Below are 19,201 nucleotides of genomic sequence, written 5' to 3' on the forward strand. Positions count from 1 at the left end.
AAATAATATGAAGGTTGCCCAGCACTATGCATGTTTTATAATTGCTTCCTTCTCATGTCCTCCGTTTGTTTCCTTTACACAGTGTGTGCCATACCTGATTGCCATCGGAACAGACCCAGAATCTACAATGCGCAACAAATCAGATCAACAGCTGGTGGAAATAGACAAAAAGTACACAGGATTTGTACATGTATGTGGTGATTCCTTCCCTCTACCAAGCTGCTGTTAACTCTCATTAATTAGCAGCCAAGGTGTCAACTATGGTTCAGCGTCAGCACTTATTCCTGAGTGAGAAGGTCATGGGTTCAAGTCTTACTCCACAGAGTTGACCACATAACCCAGGCTGACATTTTAGTACTGAGGGACCGTAGAGGTATAGTCTTACTGATTGAAAATGGTAAACAGAGGCCCTGACTGCCCCCTTGGGTCGATGTAAAAGACCTTTGTGGCAATGTTCAAAAAGATGGGAAGCTCTAGTATCCTGGTTAATATCCAACCTTAAATCACAAATTTTACACACAGTTTGAGGGAGAGAGGAATGGGCCTGAGACTAAGTTTTTAAACTTCAATAAGGGCAATTATGAGTGCATGAAAGCTGAGCTGGCTAAAGTAAACTGGCAAATTAGGTTACGGGATAGATCAATAGAGATGCAGTGGCTAATATTTAAGCAGATATTTCAGAATCCACAGAGTAGATACATTCCAGCGAGTAAGAAAAAATCCAAGGGATGGACACACCATCTGTGGTTAACTAGAAAGGTTAAAAATAATATCAAACTTAAAGAAAAAGCATATAATTGTGCAAAAATAGGTGGAAGGCCAGAAGATTGGACAGAAAAGAAGGAACAGCAAAGGATGACTAAAAGACAAATAAAGAGGGAAAAATTAGAGTACGAGAGAAGATTAGCCAGAAATATAAAAAACAGATAGTAAGAGTTTTTATAAACGTTTTAAAAAGAAAGGAGTTGACAAACTGAGCATTGGCCCTGTAGAAAGTGAGCCTGGAGAATTGATCTTGGAAAACAAGGAGATGTTGGATGAATTGAACAGGTATTTTGCATCAGTTTTCACTAGGGGATATAAGTAACATCCCAGAAGCAGCAAAAACCAGGAAATGGAAGTGTGGAAGCAAGTCAGACAATAACAGTCACCAGAGAAGTAGTACTGAGTAAATTGTTGGAGCTGCAGGCTGACAAGTGCCTGGGTCCTAATGGACTTAGGGTTTTAAAAGAAATGTCTAGTGAAATAGTTGATGCGTTGGTTTTAATTTTCCAAAACTCTCTAGATTCGGGGAAGGCCTCACTAGATTGGAAGATAACAAATGTAATTTCATTATTCAAAAAGGAAGGAAGACAGAAAAGAGGAAACTACAGGCCAGTTCGCTTAACATCGGTTATAGGGAACATTTTAGAAGCTATTATTAGAAAATTTATAGCAGGGCGCTTGGATCAGCTCAAGATCATCAGGCAAAGTCAACATGGTCTTGTGAAAGGGGAAGCATGTTTAACCAAATTATTGGAGTTCTTTGAGGAAGTAACATGCGCTGCGGATAAAGGGGAACTGGTGGATGTACTGTACTTAGATTTCCAGAAGGCATTTGATAAAGTGCCACATCAAAGGTTAGTGCGGAAAATAAAAGCTCATGGTGTAGGGGGTAACATATTGGCATGGATAGGAGATTGGCCGGCTAACAGGAAGCAGATAGTAGGCATAAATGGGTCTTTTTCAGTTTGGCAAGATGTAACGAGTGGTGTGCCACAGAGCTGGGACCTCAACTGTTTACAATTTATATAAATGACTTGGATGAAGGAACGAAAGCCAAATTTGTTGATGACACAAAGATAAGTAGGAAAACAAGTTGTGAAGAGGACATAAGGAGGCTACATGCAAATATAGATAGGTTAAGTGAGTGGGCAAAGATCTGGCAGATGGAGTATAATGTGGGAAAATGTGGAATTGTCTAATTTGGTAGGAAGACCAAAATATAAGCATATTATCTAAATCATGGGAGATTGCAGAGCTCTGAGGTACAGAAGGATCTGGCTGTCCTAGTGCATGAATCACAAAAGGCTATGATCAAGTACAGTAAGTAATTAGGAAAACTAATAGAATGTTATCATTTATTGTGAGGGGAATTGAATACAAAAGTAGCATGTCTGTGCTTCAGTTGTACAGGACACTAGTGAGAGCACATTTGGAGCATTGTGTACAATATTTAATTAAGGAAGGATGGAAGGAATACTTAAGGAAGGATGTAAATGCGTTGGAAGCAGTTCAGAGGTTTACTGGACTAATACCTGGAATGTGCAGATTGTCTTATGAGAAAAGGTTGGACAGACCAGGCTTGTATGCCCTGGAGTTTAGAAGAGTAAGAGGCAACTTGATTGAAACATATAAGATCCTGCGGGCTCTTGACAGGGTGGATATGGAGAGGATGTTTCCTCTTGTGGAAGAATCGAGATCTGGAGATCACTGTTTAAAAATAAGGGATGAGGTGAAAAACAGAGATGAGGTGAAATGTTTTCTGAGGATTGTGAGTCTTTGGAACACTCTTCCTGAAAAGGTGGTGGGCGCAGAGTCTTTAAATATTTTTAAGGCAGAGATAGATAGATTCTTGGTAAGCAAGGGGGTGATAGGTTATCGGGGATAGGTGGGATGCAGATTTCAGGTTACTGTCAGATCAGCCATGATCTATTGAATGGTGGAGCAGGCTTGAGGGGCTGAATGGCCTACTCCTGCTCCTTGTTCGTATGTTTGTAACCAATATCATTAAAACGAAATATCAAGCCATGTATCTCACTGCATGGGATCTTGCTGTAAATTCGCTGCTACAATTCCTGCATTAGAACAATGAATTAACCTCAAAATTACATCATTGGCTGCAGAATGCACTGGAATGTCCCAAGGTTGTATAAATACAGGTTAACTTATAATTAGGCTGAGTCGTTATCGAAAGGAACAAGGGTGAATATATTTAACTGGAAGACATCTAATTTCTGAGAGTTGAAAAGATATCTATCTGGCTCAGGTAGATTTGAAATCAGGTAAAATGAGCAATGGGAGGCTTTCAAGGAGGGAATAGTTTGGGCACAGACAAACAGATCAGAGGGAAAAGAAGGACAGTAAAAGTGAGAACTCACTGAATGATTAAAGATCTAGAAGTTAAAATAAAATAATGATGTGAAACTTATAATAAATATCAGGTTATTATTCAGTCAAGAATCAAGCAGAACGTAAAAGGTGCAAAGAAGTGAAAAGGAAATAACGGGGCAAGGAGAATGTATCAAAGATTAACTGGTAACATAAAAGGAAAGACTAAAGTCTTTTATAAATATTGAGCAAAATAGTAGACAAGGGGGAGTGAGGTTGATCGAGGGGATTTTATTGCAGTGGCTGTGGGCATGGTTGGTGCACTGACTGTTTGCATTATCTTCACGAAGAGGATGCTCCCAATGTCACAATAAAGGAGCAGTGTAGAGAAATTGATCAGTTAAAAATGAGGTACTTAAAAGGTTGGCAATCCAAAGTCCTGGCCCAGATGGGATACATTCTAGGTTAGTGAGGGAAATAAGGGTGGAAATAGCAGAAGCTGCGGCCACAATCTTCCTTGAATATGGGAGTGGTGTTGGAGACGATCCAGACAAAATTAATTCTCATTTGGAAAATCATGGGCTAACGAATGTCAGCCAGCACAGATGTGTTTAAGTTAAACATATATAACTAAGCTTGATTGACTTTTTTGATGAAGTAACTCAGGATTGATGAAGGTAGTGCAATTGATGTGCTTATGGAATTTCAAAAAATTTTGACAAAGCACCCCATACGGACTTATTAGCACATTGAAGCCGATAAAATTAAAGGGACAGTGGCGATGTGACTATGAAATTGGTTGACACAGGTTGTTTTTCAGGGCGAAGAAAAGTATGCAGTGTGCCCCTGGGGTCTTTATTGGGGCCACTTTTTTTTGATGTTTATGACCTGAAATTGGATATGCACAGCATAATTTTCAAAGTTTGCAGGTGAAATGTAGTAAATTGTGGTTAGTAATATTCTTCATGAGGACAAAGATATAACAAAGATATAGGCTTGTGAAATGTTATAAATGCAATTTAATGCAAAAAGTATGGAGTGATATATTTTGAGAGAGAGAATGAGAAGGGACAATATAAATTAAATGGTAAAATTTAACAAGATGTGGAGGAACAAAAATATCTGGTGGTTCACAGCAAAGTTTTTTCTAATTTCCCATAGCTGTGCGTGGCCTGTTTGTTACATTGTGTGATCCCATTAAGATTGCTGTGTATATCTGCATCTTAAAGGGAACACTACTTGTGCGTAGCCTGTTTGTCCCCTGCACATTCCTGATTGCTGCGAGGCAGAACACCCACAAGCTTAAAAGTAGCATTCATTCCTACTCAAATCTTTAAAGATGGCAGAACTAGTTGATAAATCTGTTCTTTTTAATAAAAAGCATACCACATCCTTGGTTTTTATTGAGGAATAGAGTAAAAAAATAGGAAATTATGCTAAGCACTGGAGTATTGTGTACAGTTCTGGGCATCGAACTTTAAGGAGGATGCAAAGGTTTTTGGAATGATACATAGATGAAGGACTTCGGTTATGGGGAGCGACAAGTGAACCTGGGATTGTTTTGCTTAGAGCTGAGGGGGTTAAGGGGAAATATAATAGAGAGGTCCAAAATGTTGGGTTTTAATAGAGTATGGTTTCAACTGGCTGGAAGTCAGTGACCAGAGGACACAAATTTAAGAATGGCAAAAGAATTCAGGGTGGGGATGAAAATAAATCATTTTAGGCAGCAAGTTCTTACGATTTGAATGCACCGCCTGTGGGATTACAGGAAGCAGATTCAATAATCACTTCCAAAAGAGAATTGGATAAATCCTTGAAGAGAAAAAGTGCGATACCATGTGGAAAGGACAACAAATGGGACTTATTGAGTAGCTGAATAGCCACCTTCTGTGCTGTATGATTTTATAAAGTTCTTTAAGTAGCACCATAAATTTAAATGTATTGCAACCCTGTGTCACGTATAGAAATGTGCATATTTTAATTCGTGGGAGTGGGATGAGAGATGCTAATTGTTGTACACTGCTTTTTCCCAGATGAAAGCAGTAGCAGGGATGAAGATGTCATACCAGCTTCAACAGTCCATCCAATCTGAGATAAGGGAGTTAATTCGTGGCTTCAGGCAGGAGGAGAACGTGACAGCTTTATGTTCACATCTTTACACCATGATCCGAGGAAACCGACAACATCGACGCGCCTTCCTCATTGCCTTACTGAACCTATTTGATGACAGTGCGGTGAGTCAATAACCCAAAGGGTTTCTGGCAACCTGCTTCATTTTCAACAGATGGCTATGATTAACCAGGATAACATGGGGTCAGCATCAGTCTGTTACTATTATCTTAATCCTTTGGTACTGGGGTATTCCAAGGAAGTAGAACCTGAAACTAGTGAGTAAATATTAGGAAAATGTACTATCAAAGTAAAAAGGGGCACAAACAATGGGTTATTCAAATTTTTTTATTCATTCATGGGATGTGGGCTTCGCTGGCTAGACCAGCATTTATTGCCCCATCCCTAGTTGCCCTTGAGAAAGTGGTGGTGAGCTGCCTTCTTGAACTGCTGCAGCGCACAATGCTGTTAGGGAGGGAGTTCCAGGATTTTGACCTAGCGACAGTGAAGGAACAGCGATATATTTCCAAGCCAGGATGGTGAGTGGCTTCAAGGGGAGGTGTTCCATTTATCTGGTGCCCTCGTTCTTCTAGATGGTTGTGATAATGGATAATGTGATGTAACTCAAGATAATGGAGAAATGGAATTTAATGCAAGAGTGAAAGTACTAGAGAGATGGGCTTCAATGCGAGAGTGTGGGCACTCCGGTGGGGTGTAAGATTTTGATTGGTGATGGGATCTGAGGTCTGATCTGGGGCCTCAGCTTTTCATCATATTGTTCAGTCAGTTGGATGAAAGAAGAAAAATGAATATCAATTTTGTAGTTCACTAAGTTAGGGGTTAGAGTACATAATGTAAATGGGAAAAGATGGGATGTTATATCTCAGTTGTATAGTACCTTGACTAGAGTCCAGCTGGAATACTTCAATGATTTGTGGACACATCATCTCGGGAAGAATATATTGCCCTTGGAAAGGCTGCAGGGCAGGTTCAGCAGATTGATATTGGGCTAAAAAAGTTAAAATATGAGGACACGTTGCATGAATATTGAAGTTTTAGGTAGCCTAGTATTTACAATGGTAAAGGGCTTCATTAGGGGAGAAACTATTTTCGCTGGTGGGAGTTACAGAACATGGGGCATATCCTTAAAGTTAGAGCTAAACCATTCGGGAGGGAAATCAGGAAGCACTTTTTACACAAGGGTAGTGGATCCCTGGAACATTTGCCCCCTCAAAAAAACAACTGTTGAGGCTGGGAGCGTATTGAAGTTTTAAGGACTAATATCAATAGATTTTTGTTGGTTAAGGGTTACAAAATCAAAGCAGGTAAATGGGATTAAACCATGAGCTGATGATTGTTGCAAGGGGCTTAAGGGGTTGAATGACCACCTCCTCTTCCTATGATCCTAGTCCCAGCAAAAAAAAAAGATCCAACTGTTCAAATCCTATTGTAATTACATTCTGAAATAGGACAGCACCTTCCAAACCCACAACCTTTACCACCTCGAAGGACAAGGGCTGCCAAAGCACATCACCAGTTGCAAGTTCACACACCATCCTGGCATGGAACTATATCGCTGTTCCTTCACTGTCGCTGGGTCAAAATCATGGAACTCCTTTCCTAACACAGGATGTACCTGCACTGTTTGGGCTGCAGTGGCTCAAGGAGGCAGCTCACCACCACATTCTCAAGGGCAATTAGGGATGGGCAATAAATGCTGGCCCAGCCAGTGACACCCACAACCCATGAAAGAGTTTTTAAAAAGCAAAATGATTTTGTGAGCACAAAGGGAGCCATATGCCAGTGGTCATCCGTTCTAGTGCTCTGTGGTTTTTACCAAGGTTTACCAATTTGTGTGGGTAGCTGAAAGGGTGTGTGACAAGGCTGGTGTGTGCAGAGTTTTGGCCTATATATCAGTCGCATCAGAGAAGAACTTGCTGCTAAGTAGTAGTTAATACATAGACAGAAATGTGTCCCGCCTCAGCCCTTGAGCTCCCTCATTCTGGGAGATACCGTGGAGTACTGGGTCCTGGTGAAAGGTAATCTCGAACTGAAACATTAACTTTGTTTCTTTCCACTTTGAAGCTCTCCTTCAAAGAGCTGCATAACAGATCCAAAGCCAAGCTTCCTTTGCAGTGTGCTAGAGGAATGGAGGATTCAAGGCTTTGGAGGTAGTGCCCCTAACGCGTCCCCTGACTGCCCATTCAGTATATAGACGTCACAATATGTTGGCAGAATGTGGAAGGCCATTCTGGCATTGTGTAATCTCATGCTCTACCAATTACTTCAATAAAAAATTACTAATGCTAGAGAAGAGATTGTGGATAGGGGATGCACAGGGTTACCTAAGAGCTGAAATGGGAATTTGAACCTGTTCAAACTTTGTTTTTCTTCTCTATAGAAAACTGAGGTGAACCTGTTGCTGTACATAGCGGACAACTTGGCCTGTTTCCCTTTCCAGACGCAGGAGGAGCCTCTGTTTATTATGCATCACATTGACATCACACTTTCAGTTTCTGGAAGTAATCTGCTGCAATCATTCAGGGAGGTAAGTGTGAATTTTGGGGTCTGTATCAACAAATCAAAACCAAAATTTGAATTGACATTGAGGTTGGATACTTATGATGAACTGGAGGTACATCCAGCAGGCCTTTTTTAAACCTCCATTTGGACTACTTGATTATGTGGTAGTGATAGATTTACAATATTTTATACTGTATCATGGTGTATCTATACTGCACCTAGTGATACTGTCTGGTGCACTGCACTGAATCGGGCTGTGTCAGTGTATTTTCATTGATACTGCCTGGTGCAGTGTCAGCGGATCAGTGTGAGTTTACACTGCCTTCAGTGAGTTGTGATTCTGCGATTGGACAACATTTGCTAAATAATCCTCAGTGTGCTATGAATTACACTGACAACCAGTTTAAGATTGTTAGTCAGGCTGACAGTGTGGCACATTTGCATGTCTTGGAAGCTACATATATTAATACTCAAGGCCATGTTCTTTGCAGACAGAAAGAACATGTACACACATTGTGCTTGTTTCAGCAAAACAAAATAAGTGACAGCCATTCGCTGGTTCATTCCTCAGGGAAACGCCTTGACCAATCAGAGGTCCAGCTGCCTGGCTTTAAATTTCAAACAATGCTTGGCAATTAACCGTCAGTCACAGCTGTTCATTCGCCATGGCAACACCTCTACCAATCAGAGACCACTTGCCAATTAATCAGCATTCTCTCCTCATACAGTATAAATACGTTGTTTCCTCTGACATTGGTATTTTCTTGCGAACTGTCATGATGAATACAAGACAAAAAGCTTTGACAAAAAATCTTTTTTTCTCAGCAAGACCTCACGTTTGTCCGCACTGAAATCATTTGTCATTGTTTTGACACAGCAGTTTGTAAAGGCTGAGTTGTTTAAATCCCAGGGGGAAACTTGAACAACCGTCATAAACCTATATTTTCAATCAGTATGTTTGAGATGCAGCTCTGAATTCAGGAATAAAACCACCAAGCCTCAAGAGTTTTTTTTAAATAAAACTAAATTAAACATTTATTAATTCAACAACAAATTAAACACATACACATGTCTACAAATTACTACCATAATAACTTTTAAACAAATCCCCAAATTAATTACTCCCAGGTAAATCTTCACCAAGGCAACAATAACCAGGCAAAGCACATTTGACCTCACAAATTCAAAAAAAGGTTCCTTTCCCTTTGGTTCCTTTGCAGACACCGTTGTAGGCTTACAGGCTGGTTAGATCTTAAATGCCTCTGACTTACACACACAAACTCCTCTCTGTTTATACCTAGCTTCCCCTTTGAATGTAAATTTTCCATTGTCTTACTGGGTTTTTTAAATTTTACCTCTCCTAACAATAATCCTTGCATTCCACCAATTTTATTAGTAATATAACCACAGTGCTTGGCGTCTCCCAGCTAGATGCAAGATTTTACTCCCATTCTTGAATGCTTTATTCAACAAATGAAAATGTACACTTTACCTTTTCCTCCTTACTTTTATCTAATCAACATCTCAAAACTACCAAACATCAAAGCAACCAGACTAGCTGGCCTTAATCCAATTAAGGCACACATAGATACAGGCCTTACTACAATTCCAATTTAAAATAATTTCCAGATGCATTATAGACATTAATATATTTTCATGACAGTCACAGCTTTACTCCTTCACTTAATCTATCAATAACTCCTTATAAGTTCATGCTTCCAACTACACTGCTTACAATGTTGCCTATTAATGTGTGATCAGAAAATTTGGATTTGTAGCTTTCTGTGCCATTTCTAAGCCATTTAATAAATAGGGTGATTAGTTGAGGCCCAAACATTGATCTTTTCAAGACACCGCTAGAATCATAAAATGGTTACAGCATAGAAGGAGGCCATTCAACCCATTCTGTCTGTCTGTGCCAGCCCTCTCATGGAGCTATTTTTCTAGTGCCATTCCCTCATCTTTTCCCTGTAACCCTGCACATTTTCCTTTTCAGATAATTATCCAGTTCCCTTTTGAATGCCATGTTTGAAGCTGCCTCCACCCAATTCTCAGACAGTACATTCCAGATCCTAACCACTCGCTGTGTGAAAAAGTTTTTCCTCATGTTGCTGTTGCTTCTTTTACCAATTACCTTATATCTGTCCTCTGGTTCTCAATCCTTCCACCGACAGTTTCTCCCTATCCACTCTCATTTTGAATACCCCGTATCGAGTCTTTTCTCAACCATCTCCAAGGTCAATTTCTCCAATCTATCTATGTAACTGAAGTTCCATGCTCATGAATCTTTTCTGCACAATCTCTAATCCCTTCAGTTCCAGTGAGGTGCCCAGAACTGGACACAATCTGAACCAGCGTTTTTTTTTTTACAGGTTTAGCATAACTTCCTTATGTTTGTACTCTGTCCCTATTGATAAAGTCTAGGATTTTGTATGCTTTACTAACCACTCTCTCAACCTGTTCTGCCACCCTCTGCTCCTGCAGCCACTTTAGAATTGTATATTTTTTATTTTGTATTGTCTGTGTTCCTTCTACGAAAATATATCACTTCACACTTTGCTGTGTTAAATTTCATCTGCCACTTGTCCACCCATTCCACCAAACTCTATGTCATTTTGAAGTTCCACACTATCCTCCTCACAGTTCACAATGCTTCCAAGTTTTATGCCATCTGCAAATTTTGAAATTGTGCCCTCCACCCCCAAGTCTAGGCCATCAGTATAAAGTAAGAACCCCTGTGGAACCTGTCCATTTCCATCCTTCAGTCCATGCTACTATTGCCCCTTTTATTCCATGGGCTTCAATTTTGCTGATTAGCCCATTGTGTGGCACTTTATCAGATGCCTTATGGAAGTTTGCATTATCCTCATCAACTCTCTCTCTTACCTCATCAAAAAGCAAAGTCAAATTAATTAAACACAATTTGACATGGACAGATTCATGCTGGCTTTCCTTATTTAATCCATATTTGTCCAAGTGACTGTTGATTTTTATCCCAGATTATCATTTCCAAAAGCTTCCCTACTGCCCTTGTTAAACTGGCTGACATGTAGCTGCTGGGTTTATCATTGCATCCTTTTTGAACAAGGATGTGACATTTGCAGATTCTCCAGTCCTGTATCAAAGGAGAATTTGAAGATTGAGCAGTGCCTCAATGTCCAATCCTACTTCCCTCAGTATCATCAGATACGTCCCATCTGGTTCTGGTGACCTTTCTAATGCTGCTCTTTATCAATTTTAGTCCATCTTGTGTCTCAACTACCTCCTTCTTTCTTGGTAAAGACAGTTGCAAAGTACGCATTTAGTATCTCAGCCATGCTCTTTGCATCCATGCATAAATTCCTGTCTGTTCCCTAATCAGAATTACTCCTCCTTTTACCACCCTTTTACTATTGATATGCCTGCAGACGACTTTTGGATTTCTTTTTATCTTAGCTGTTGGTCTCTTTTCATGCTCGTTCTTTACTGGTGGTATTTCTTTTTACACTTCTTTGAACTTTTTATAGTCATTCTGGTTCTCATGCACACCCTTTTTCTGTTTCATCTTACTCTATCTCTTTTGGCATCCTGGGCACTCTAGCTTTATTTATCCTACCTTTCCCCTTATGGAAATGTGCCTCAGCCGTACCTGAACCACCACCTCTTTAAAGTCATCCATTGTTCAATTACATCTTTATCTTTGATTCCAATTTACTTGGGCCAGATTTGTTCAGTTTTGCCAGTTGCCAATTTTCCCACTCCCAATTAATTATTTTTATTTTGGGTTGCACCTTGCCATTTTCCATAGCTAACTAAAAACTTGAGATGGTATGTTCACTATTCCCTAATTTCCACTGTTGACACTTGATATAGTTGATCCACCTCATTCCCCAGAACCAAATTTAGCAATGTCTCCGCCTCAGTTGGACTGGAAATGTAATGATCTAGAAAATTATTCTGAATACACTCTAGGACAGTTGGCTTGTTCAGCCTTTTTATATGGAGGGGGCCACATTTCAGCTTCTTCCTCATTCAGGGTCGATGAGCACATTTTGGAAAGTTAAGGTTTGACAAGACATCAAACATGAATTTCAAAAACATGCTGAAGTGTGAAAAGAAACAACTTGATGAGCAAATAAAGCATATCAAAGCAATAAATTGATCATTTAAAAATGAGTAAATAAAGATGAGCATTGAAGGGCGAGTGTGTGTGTATCTGACTCAGTACAAGCCTCAGGGTGCTTACTCACTCACCCTCACCTACTGAGTGTATGTATTGGTGAATAAGAACAGTGAGACTGGGAGTAAGCCAGAAATATACACGCACATTGCCCCTTCTCTCTCACACGCACACTCCCCCTTCTCTCTCACACGCACACTCCCCCTTCTCTCTCACACGCACACTCCCCCTTCTCTCTCACACGCACACTCCCCCTTCTCTCTCACACGCACACTCCCCCTTCTCTCTCACACGCACACTCCCCCTTCTCTCTCACACGCACACTCCCCCTTCTCTCTCACACGCACACTCCCCCTTCTCTCTCACACGCACACTCCCCCTTCTCTCTCACACGCACACTCCCCCTTCTCTCTCACACGCACACTCCCCCTTCTCTCTCACACGCACACTCCCCCTTCTCTCTCACACGCACACTCCCCCTTCTCTCTCACACGCACACTCCCCCTTCTCTCTCACACGCACACTCCCCCTTCTCTCTCACACGCACACTCTCTCCCCCCCCCCCCCCCAACGCACACTCCCCCTTCTCTCACTCGCCCGCTCGCTTTTCCCCTCACTCTAATAAGGTAATGGGTCCCGCTCTAGCTCCGTGCGCCGTGTTCTCGCCCGGGGGACCCTGGCCTCCCACTCTGGCCCCACGACCTGTCAGCCTGTATGCAGCAAATGCAGGGAGAAACCAGCCTGTGATTGGATGAGCAGCTTTACAGCATTTTTCAAACGTAAGTCAGTTGTATGTCCAACAGGTTTGGCAGGCCAAGCCCTGAGCTTTAGCTTGGCTGTAACCCAGCCCATGGACTGCAGGTTGGACAAGCCTGTTCTAGGAACTCTTTAGGGAATTAATGTCCTCAATATACCTACTCAATAGTTTTTGCACTTCTTTGTATTTTCCTAGCAAATTAGTTCTTCTTTCTTCCCACAAGTTGAAGGCAATAGAACACACCAATAGTGTAATGGCACCTCCAATGTTTCTTAGCTCTAACCAAGTAGATTCTGTCCTTGATCCCTCTGGGACATCCTCTCTCTCCAACAGGGTCTATTCTCTTCCCCCTCGTTTTCCTTCCATCTCTTTCCTGAACACCTCATTGACCACCTTATGTTCAGGAATATTTTATCCTAGTCCTTCTGTTCTTTGAGTCAGGTCTCCCATGACATCATGTTTCCATATGGCAACCTGTGTCCACAGTTCAACAGTCTTTGTGTTCACAGACATGCACAATAAACCTAATTTGGACTTGATTGCTTTCCCTCTTGCTCTAGCCCCACTTGATACCTTGCTGTCTCTTATTTTAGTGCTATCTGCCTCTCCCAATTCTCTGCGCACCTTGTTTTTCCTCTCTAATATTATGCTCTGTATTCCGTTCCTTTCTGCCAAGTTAGTTTAAACTCTCCCAACAGCGCTAGCAAACCGCCCCATAAGGAAGTTGGTTCCCGCTCTGTTTATGTGCAACCTGCTTGGTCTGTAGACTTCCCTTCTCCCCCTGAACTGGGCCCCATATCCCAGGGATCTAAAGCCCACCCTCCTACACCTTCTCTCTCACCATGCATTCATCTCTCCTCCTATTTCTGTACTCACTAGTTTGTGGCACAGGGACTAATCCTGCAGTTAATTCCTTTGAGTTCCTGTTTGCTAGTTTCTTTGCTAGCTCCCTTAAAATCTGCCGCCTTCTCCTTTCTTTCTAAATTGGTACAATATGGACCACAACTTCTGCCTGCTCACCCTCCCTTCAGAGTGCCCTGCACTAGGGAGATGACTTACCACCCTGAATTCATGCGAAACTGCCTGTCTGTTTCCCTAATTATCAAACCCCCTATCACTATTGCTTTCCCAGTCTTCCTCCTCCTACACTGAACCAGTCCTGTACTTGGCTTTGGCAGCAGTTCCCAGAGAAACTATCACCTTCATCAGTATTCAGAACTGTACACCAGTTGGAGAGTGAGTTACACTCGGGGGACTCCTGGTCCTACTTAATGGTCACCCATCCCATCTCCATTTGCATTCCCTTCTTGACTTAAACAACTTAACTGAGCTCTACTTCTGTCTGGGGTGGAGAATCCAGAGGTTCACAGTCTGTTTGGTGAAGACATTTCTCCTCATCTCAGCCCTGTATGGCCAAGCCCTTAACCTGAAACTGAGCCCCTAATTCTTAACTCCCCAGCCAGAGAAATATCCTCCCAAAAAGCTAGCCGCATTAGTATATGTCTGCTCTGCATTCAGTGATTCTGCCTAGAACAAAGTTGTAACTGGATGTCTATACTATCTTCAGTGATGCTTTCAGGAATAGTGTAAGTGTATCATGGAATGTCTATGCGGCATTCAATGATATTACCTGGAAGTGAGCTGTATTAGGGTATGACTATACTGGATGCTGTGATACTACCTTTAATAGTGAGCTGTATCAGGGTTGGCTGGGCTCTGTTTTTGAAGGAAGTATTAGGCGGCTAAATTTTTAAACTGCCTGCTTGTCATTTTCAGTCTCTGTTGAAAGACGCACTGCCGAAAGAAAGGAAATCCTCGAGCTCAGGAGACAGTGAGAGTGAGAGTGAAAGTGAGGATGAGATACAGCGACCCCGCAGGACCAGAAAACGTGTCAACTCTGACTCAAGTGATGACGAGGATGATGATCTGGAAGACGTGCTCTCTCGGTTGCCTGCAGACTCAACCCCTCTTGTGGAATTTGTGAATGCTTCTCAGGGAATCCTGTTGCTATTGGTCCTGAAACAACACCTAAAGAACCTGTACGGCTTCTCAGACAGGTATGAGAATGAAGCTTGTGTTGAACTAAAAACAAAAAAATGCTGGAAATACTCAGCCAGTCAGGCAGCATTTGTGGGGAGAAAAAGTTAATGTTTTCAGGTCTGTGACCTTTCATCAGAAATTAACTTTGAACCCTTCACAGTTCTCAAAGATTGCTTTCTATATTTTGCCTCTATCTTTCTATGTCTGTTCATTCCACCTACTCTCATATTTGCTGTTTACATAACAGAGAAAATTGATCATTTAATTTTTCAAATGGGTAACAGTGATTCCATCATTCCATACAACATCCCCACATATCTTGCTCCAATAGATGCCAGGAGGTTTGGGAGAGTGGAATTCTCTTCCCCAGAGAGCAGTGGAGGCTGGGTCACTGAATATGTTTAAGGCTGAGTTAGATTCTTGACTGACAAGGTTTGAGAGAGTTCTGTATTCAAATGAACAGGAGGAAGCTAATCAGCCCCTCGAGTATCTCTGCCATTTAATGGCCATTATATGTCTCAATTACATTCACCACCCAGCTGTTTCTTTCCTTCGAGGTCAAATAAGTGCACTCAAGCTGCCCTTGTTAATAAGTTCTTAGATATTTCCACGTTTCCTATTATCCATATGTGTTTTACAATCTTTTTCCACAATGTGTATTACCCTTGCTTTCCCTTGCTATGGAGCTAATCCACTGAGCGAGGCAAAAAAAACCACCTGCTCTAGATTAGTATTTCAGTCTTTATATTGACACCATGAGCCATAGTTTGTTCTAATGCATTTACCTGCATTTCAAACTCCTTCTTGGTCTGTAACCTCAGCCCTTCACTAAGTCATGGCAGAGCAGCTTGGTCAAGTGGAATGCTCCTCTTGTGTGATGTGGGAAGTCAGGGACACTTCCAGTGTCCAGGACGACCACTTGTGCAGGATGTGTCTCCAGCTGCAGCTATTTGAAATTTGTGTTTTGGAGCTGGAGCTACACCTGGAGTCAATGTGGAGGGTCTGCAAGGATGAGATCTTTGTGGATAGCATGGTCACACCGCAGATAAAGAGTGCACAGGCAGAAAGGGAATGGATGACTAGCAGGCAGAGTAAAAGCACTAGGCAGGTAGTGCAGAAGTCCCCTGGGTCCATCTCCCTCGCCAAAAGATTTTTCACTTTGGACACTGCTGGGGGAGATGGTTTCTCAGGGGAATGCAGCAAGAGCCAAGTCCGTGGCACCACGAGTGGCTCAGCTGCAGGGGGAGGAGGGGAGAAAAAAAAGAGTGGGAGAGCAATAGTGATAGGGGATTCTATCATAAAGGGAACAGATAGACCTTTCTGTGGCCACAGATGTGACACGAGGATGGTATGTTGCCTCCCTGGTGCCAGGGTGAAAGATGTCCCTGAGCGGCTCTGCATGACATTCTGGACTGACATAGGTAAAAAGAGGGATGAGGCCCTGAAAGCAGAATAGAGGGAGCTAGGAAATAAATTAAAAAGCAGGACCTCAAAGGTAGTAATCTCAGGATTACCAGTGCCATATGCTTGCGAGATCAGGAGTAGTAGAATAGACCAGATGAATGTGTGGTTGGAGAGATGGTGTAGGAAGGAGGGATTTAGATTCCTGAGGCATTGGGACCGACTCTGGGAAAGATAGTACCTGTACAAGCTGGACGGGTTGCACCCCAGCAGGACCAGAACCAATATCCTCGCGGGGTATTCGCTAGTATTGTTGTGGGGGGTGGTTTAAACTAGACTGGCAGGGGGGTGGGAACCTGAGCAGGGAGACACGAGAGAGGGAAACAAAGATAAGACTGAAGACAGAAAAGTAGAAAGCAAAAGTGAAAGGCAGAGGAAATGAGGGCTAGCAGCAAATAGGGGCATAATACAAAAAAAAAGTGTAAAAATTTGAAAATGACAACTCTGAAGGCAATGTATCTGAATGCACGGAGCATTCGCAATTCAGGTAGATGAATTGACAGCATAAATAAATCTAAATGGGTATGATATGATTGTGATTACAGAAACATGGCTGCAAAGTGACCAAGGCTAGGAACAGAATATCCAAGGGTACTCTGTATTTAGGAAGGACAGGCAAAAAGGAAAAGGAGGTGGCATGGCATTGTTAGTTAAGTTTGAAATCAATGCAGTAGTGAGAGAGGATATTGGCTCAGAAAAACTAGATGTAGAGTCAATCTGGTTGGAGCTAAGAAGCAACGAAGGGCAGAAAACAGTACTGGGAGTTGTCTATAGGCCTCCAAACAGGAAATTAGAGATGCATGTAACAAGGGTGCTGGACTAATCATGGGTGACTTTAATCTACATATAGACTGGTCAAACCAAATTAGCAATAACACTGGCGGATGAATTCCTGGAGTGTGTACAAGATGGTTTTCTTTAGACCAGTATGTCAAGGAACCAACTAGGGAACAGGATGTCTTAGATTTGGTATTGTACAATGAGAAGGGTTTAATTAATAATATTGTTGTGCGGGGTCCTTCAGGGAACAGTGACCATAACATGATAGAATTCTTCATTAGGATGGAAAGTGAAGTAGTTCGATCGGAAACCAGGGTCCTGAATCTTAACAAAGAAAACTACAAAGGTAAAAGCTGTAAGTTGGCTCCAATAGATTGGGGAGCTTCATTAAAAGGCAGATAGACAATGGCTAATATTTAAGGAACAAATGTATGCATTACAACAGTTATACCTTTGTTTCTGGCACAAAAAACACAACAGGAAAAGCGGCCCAACCATGGCTAACAAAAGAAATTAAGTATAGTATTAGATCCAAAGAGGTGTCATATAAAGTTGCTTGAAAAAGTAGTAAGCCTGAGGATTGAGAACAGTTTAGAATTCAGCATAGGAAAACCAAGAGATTGATTAAGAGGGGAAAAATAGAGAATGAGGATAACCGCTTCGTAAGTATGTAAAAAGAAAAAGATTAGTGAAGACAAATGCAGGTCTCTTAGAGTCCAAAATGGGTAAATTTATAATAGAGAAAAGGAAATGGTAGAGTGATTAAACTTTAGTTCTGTCTTCATGGAGGAAGACACAAATAACTTCCCAGAAACACTAGGGAACCAAGAGTCTAGTGAGAAGGAGGAATTGAAGGAAATTAGTATTACTAAAACAATAGTGCTGGAGAAATTAGTGGAACTGAAAGCTGATAAATCCCCAAGGCCTGATAATCTACATCACAGTGAACTAAAGGAGGTGGCCATGGAAATAGTGGCAGTGTTGGTTGTCATCTTCAAAAATTTTGTAGATTCTGGAACAGTCCCACCAGATTGGAGGTGGCAAATGTAACCCCACTATTTAAAAAAGGAAGGAGGGAGAAAACTGGGAATTACAAACCAGTTAGTCGAACCTCAGTGATAGGGAAAATGCTAGAGCCTATTATAAAGGATGTGATAACAGGACAGTTAAAAAATATCAATGGGATTAGACAAAGTCAACATGGATTTATGAAAGGGAAATCATGTTTGACAAACCTACTGGAGCTCTTTGAGGATGTAACTGGCAGAATTTAAGGGGAGGCGATGGCATAGTGGTATTATCACTGGGCTAGTAATCCAGAGACCCAGGGTAATGCTCTGGGGACCCAGGTTTGAATCCCATCACAGCAGGTGGTGGAATTTGAGTTCAATAAAAATCTGGAATTAAAGTCTAATGATGACCATGAAACTGTTGTCGATTGTTGTAAAAACAGGGAAGGAAATCTGTCATCTTTACCTGGTCTGGCCTACATGTGACTCCAGACCCACAGCAACGTGTTTGCAAGCCACGCAGTTGTATCAGACAAATGAAACCAGACAGACCACCTGGTATCGACCTAGGCACCATAAACGACAACGGCAATCGGAGCCCTGTCAACCCTGCAAAGTCCTCCTTACTAACATCTGGGGGCTTGTGTCAAAATTGGGAGAGCTGTCTCACAGACTAGTCAAGCAGTGGCCTGACATAGTCATCCTCACGGAATCATACCTTACAAATAATGTCCCAGACGCAACCATCACCATCCCTGGGTATGTCCTGTCCCACTGGCAGGACAGCCCCAGCAGAGGTGGTGGCACAGTGGTATACAGTCAGGAGGAAGTTGCCCTGGGAGTCCTCAAGATCGACTCCAGACCCCATGAAGTCTCCTGGTATCAGGTCAAACATGGGCAAGGAAACCTCCTGCTGATTATCACGTACAGCCATAGAGTCATAGAGGTCTACAGCACAGAAAAAGGCCCTTTGGCCCATCGAGCCTGCACCGGTCAGTTCCAGTGCCCTCCCTCAGCTGATGAATCAGTGCTCCCTCCATTTTGAATACCACTTAGAGGAAGTACTGAGTGTAGCAAGGGCGCAGAATGTACCCTGGGTGGGCAACTTCAATGTCCATCACCTTCAATGTTCATCACCAAGAGTGGCTCGGTAGCACCACTGCTGACCAAGCTGGCAAGTCCTAAATTACATATCTGCTAGACTGGGTCTGCGGCAGATGGCGAGGGAACCAACAAGAGGGCAAAACATGCCCTCATCCTTTCCAACCTGTA

At 42.0% G+C, this 19,201-nt stretch overlaps 1 protein-coding gene across 6 annotated transcripts in view; it reads left to right on the forward strand.

The window, feature by feature from the left end:
• LOC121276953 (nipped-B-like protein) overlaps positions 1-19,201 on the forward strand; it is a 554,475-nt gene that overhangs the window by 517,920 nt on the left and 17,354 nt on the right. For all 6 annotated transcript variants that reach the window (XM_041185678.1, XM_041185679.1, XM_041185683.1 and 3 more), the window contains 4 exons: positions 83-190; positions 5,124-5,324; positions 7,601-7,747; positions 14,415-14,695. In XM_041185678.1, the coding sequence (XP_041041612.1) occupies positions 83-190; positions 5,124-5,324; positions 7,601-7,747; positions 14,415-14,695 (737 nt within the window). The remainder of the gene's footprint in view (positions 1-82; positions 191-5,123; positions 5,325-7,600; positions 7,748-14,414; positions 14,696-19,201) is intronic.

This window comes from Carcharodon carcharias, chromosome 4, assembly GCF_017639515.1.
Source record: "Carcharodon carcharias isolate sCarCar2 chromosome 4, sCarCar2.pri, whole genome shotgun sequence".
In the NCBI taxonomy this organism is placed as follows: Eukaryota; Metazoa; Chordata; class Chondrichthyes; order Lamniformes; family Lamnidae; genus Carcharodon; species Carcharodon carcharias.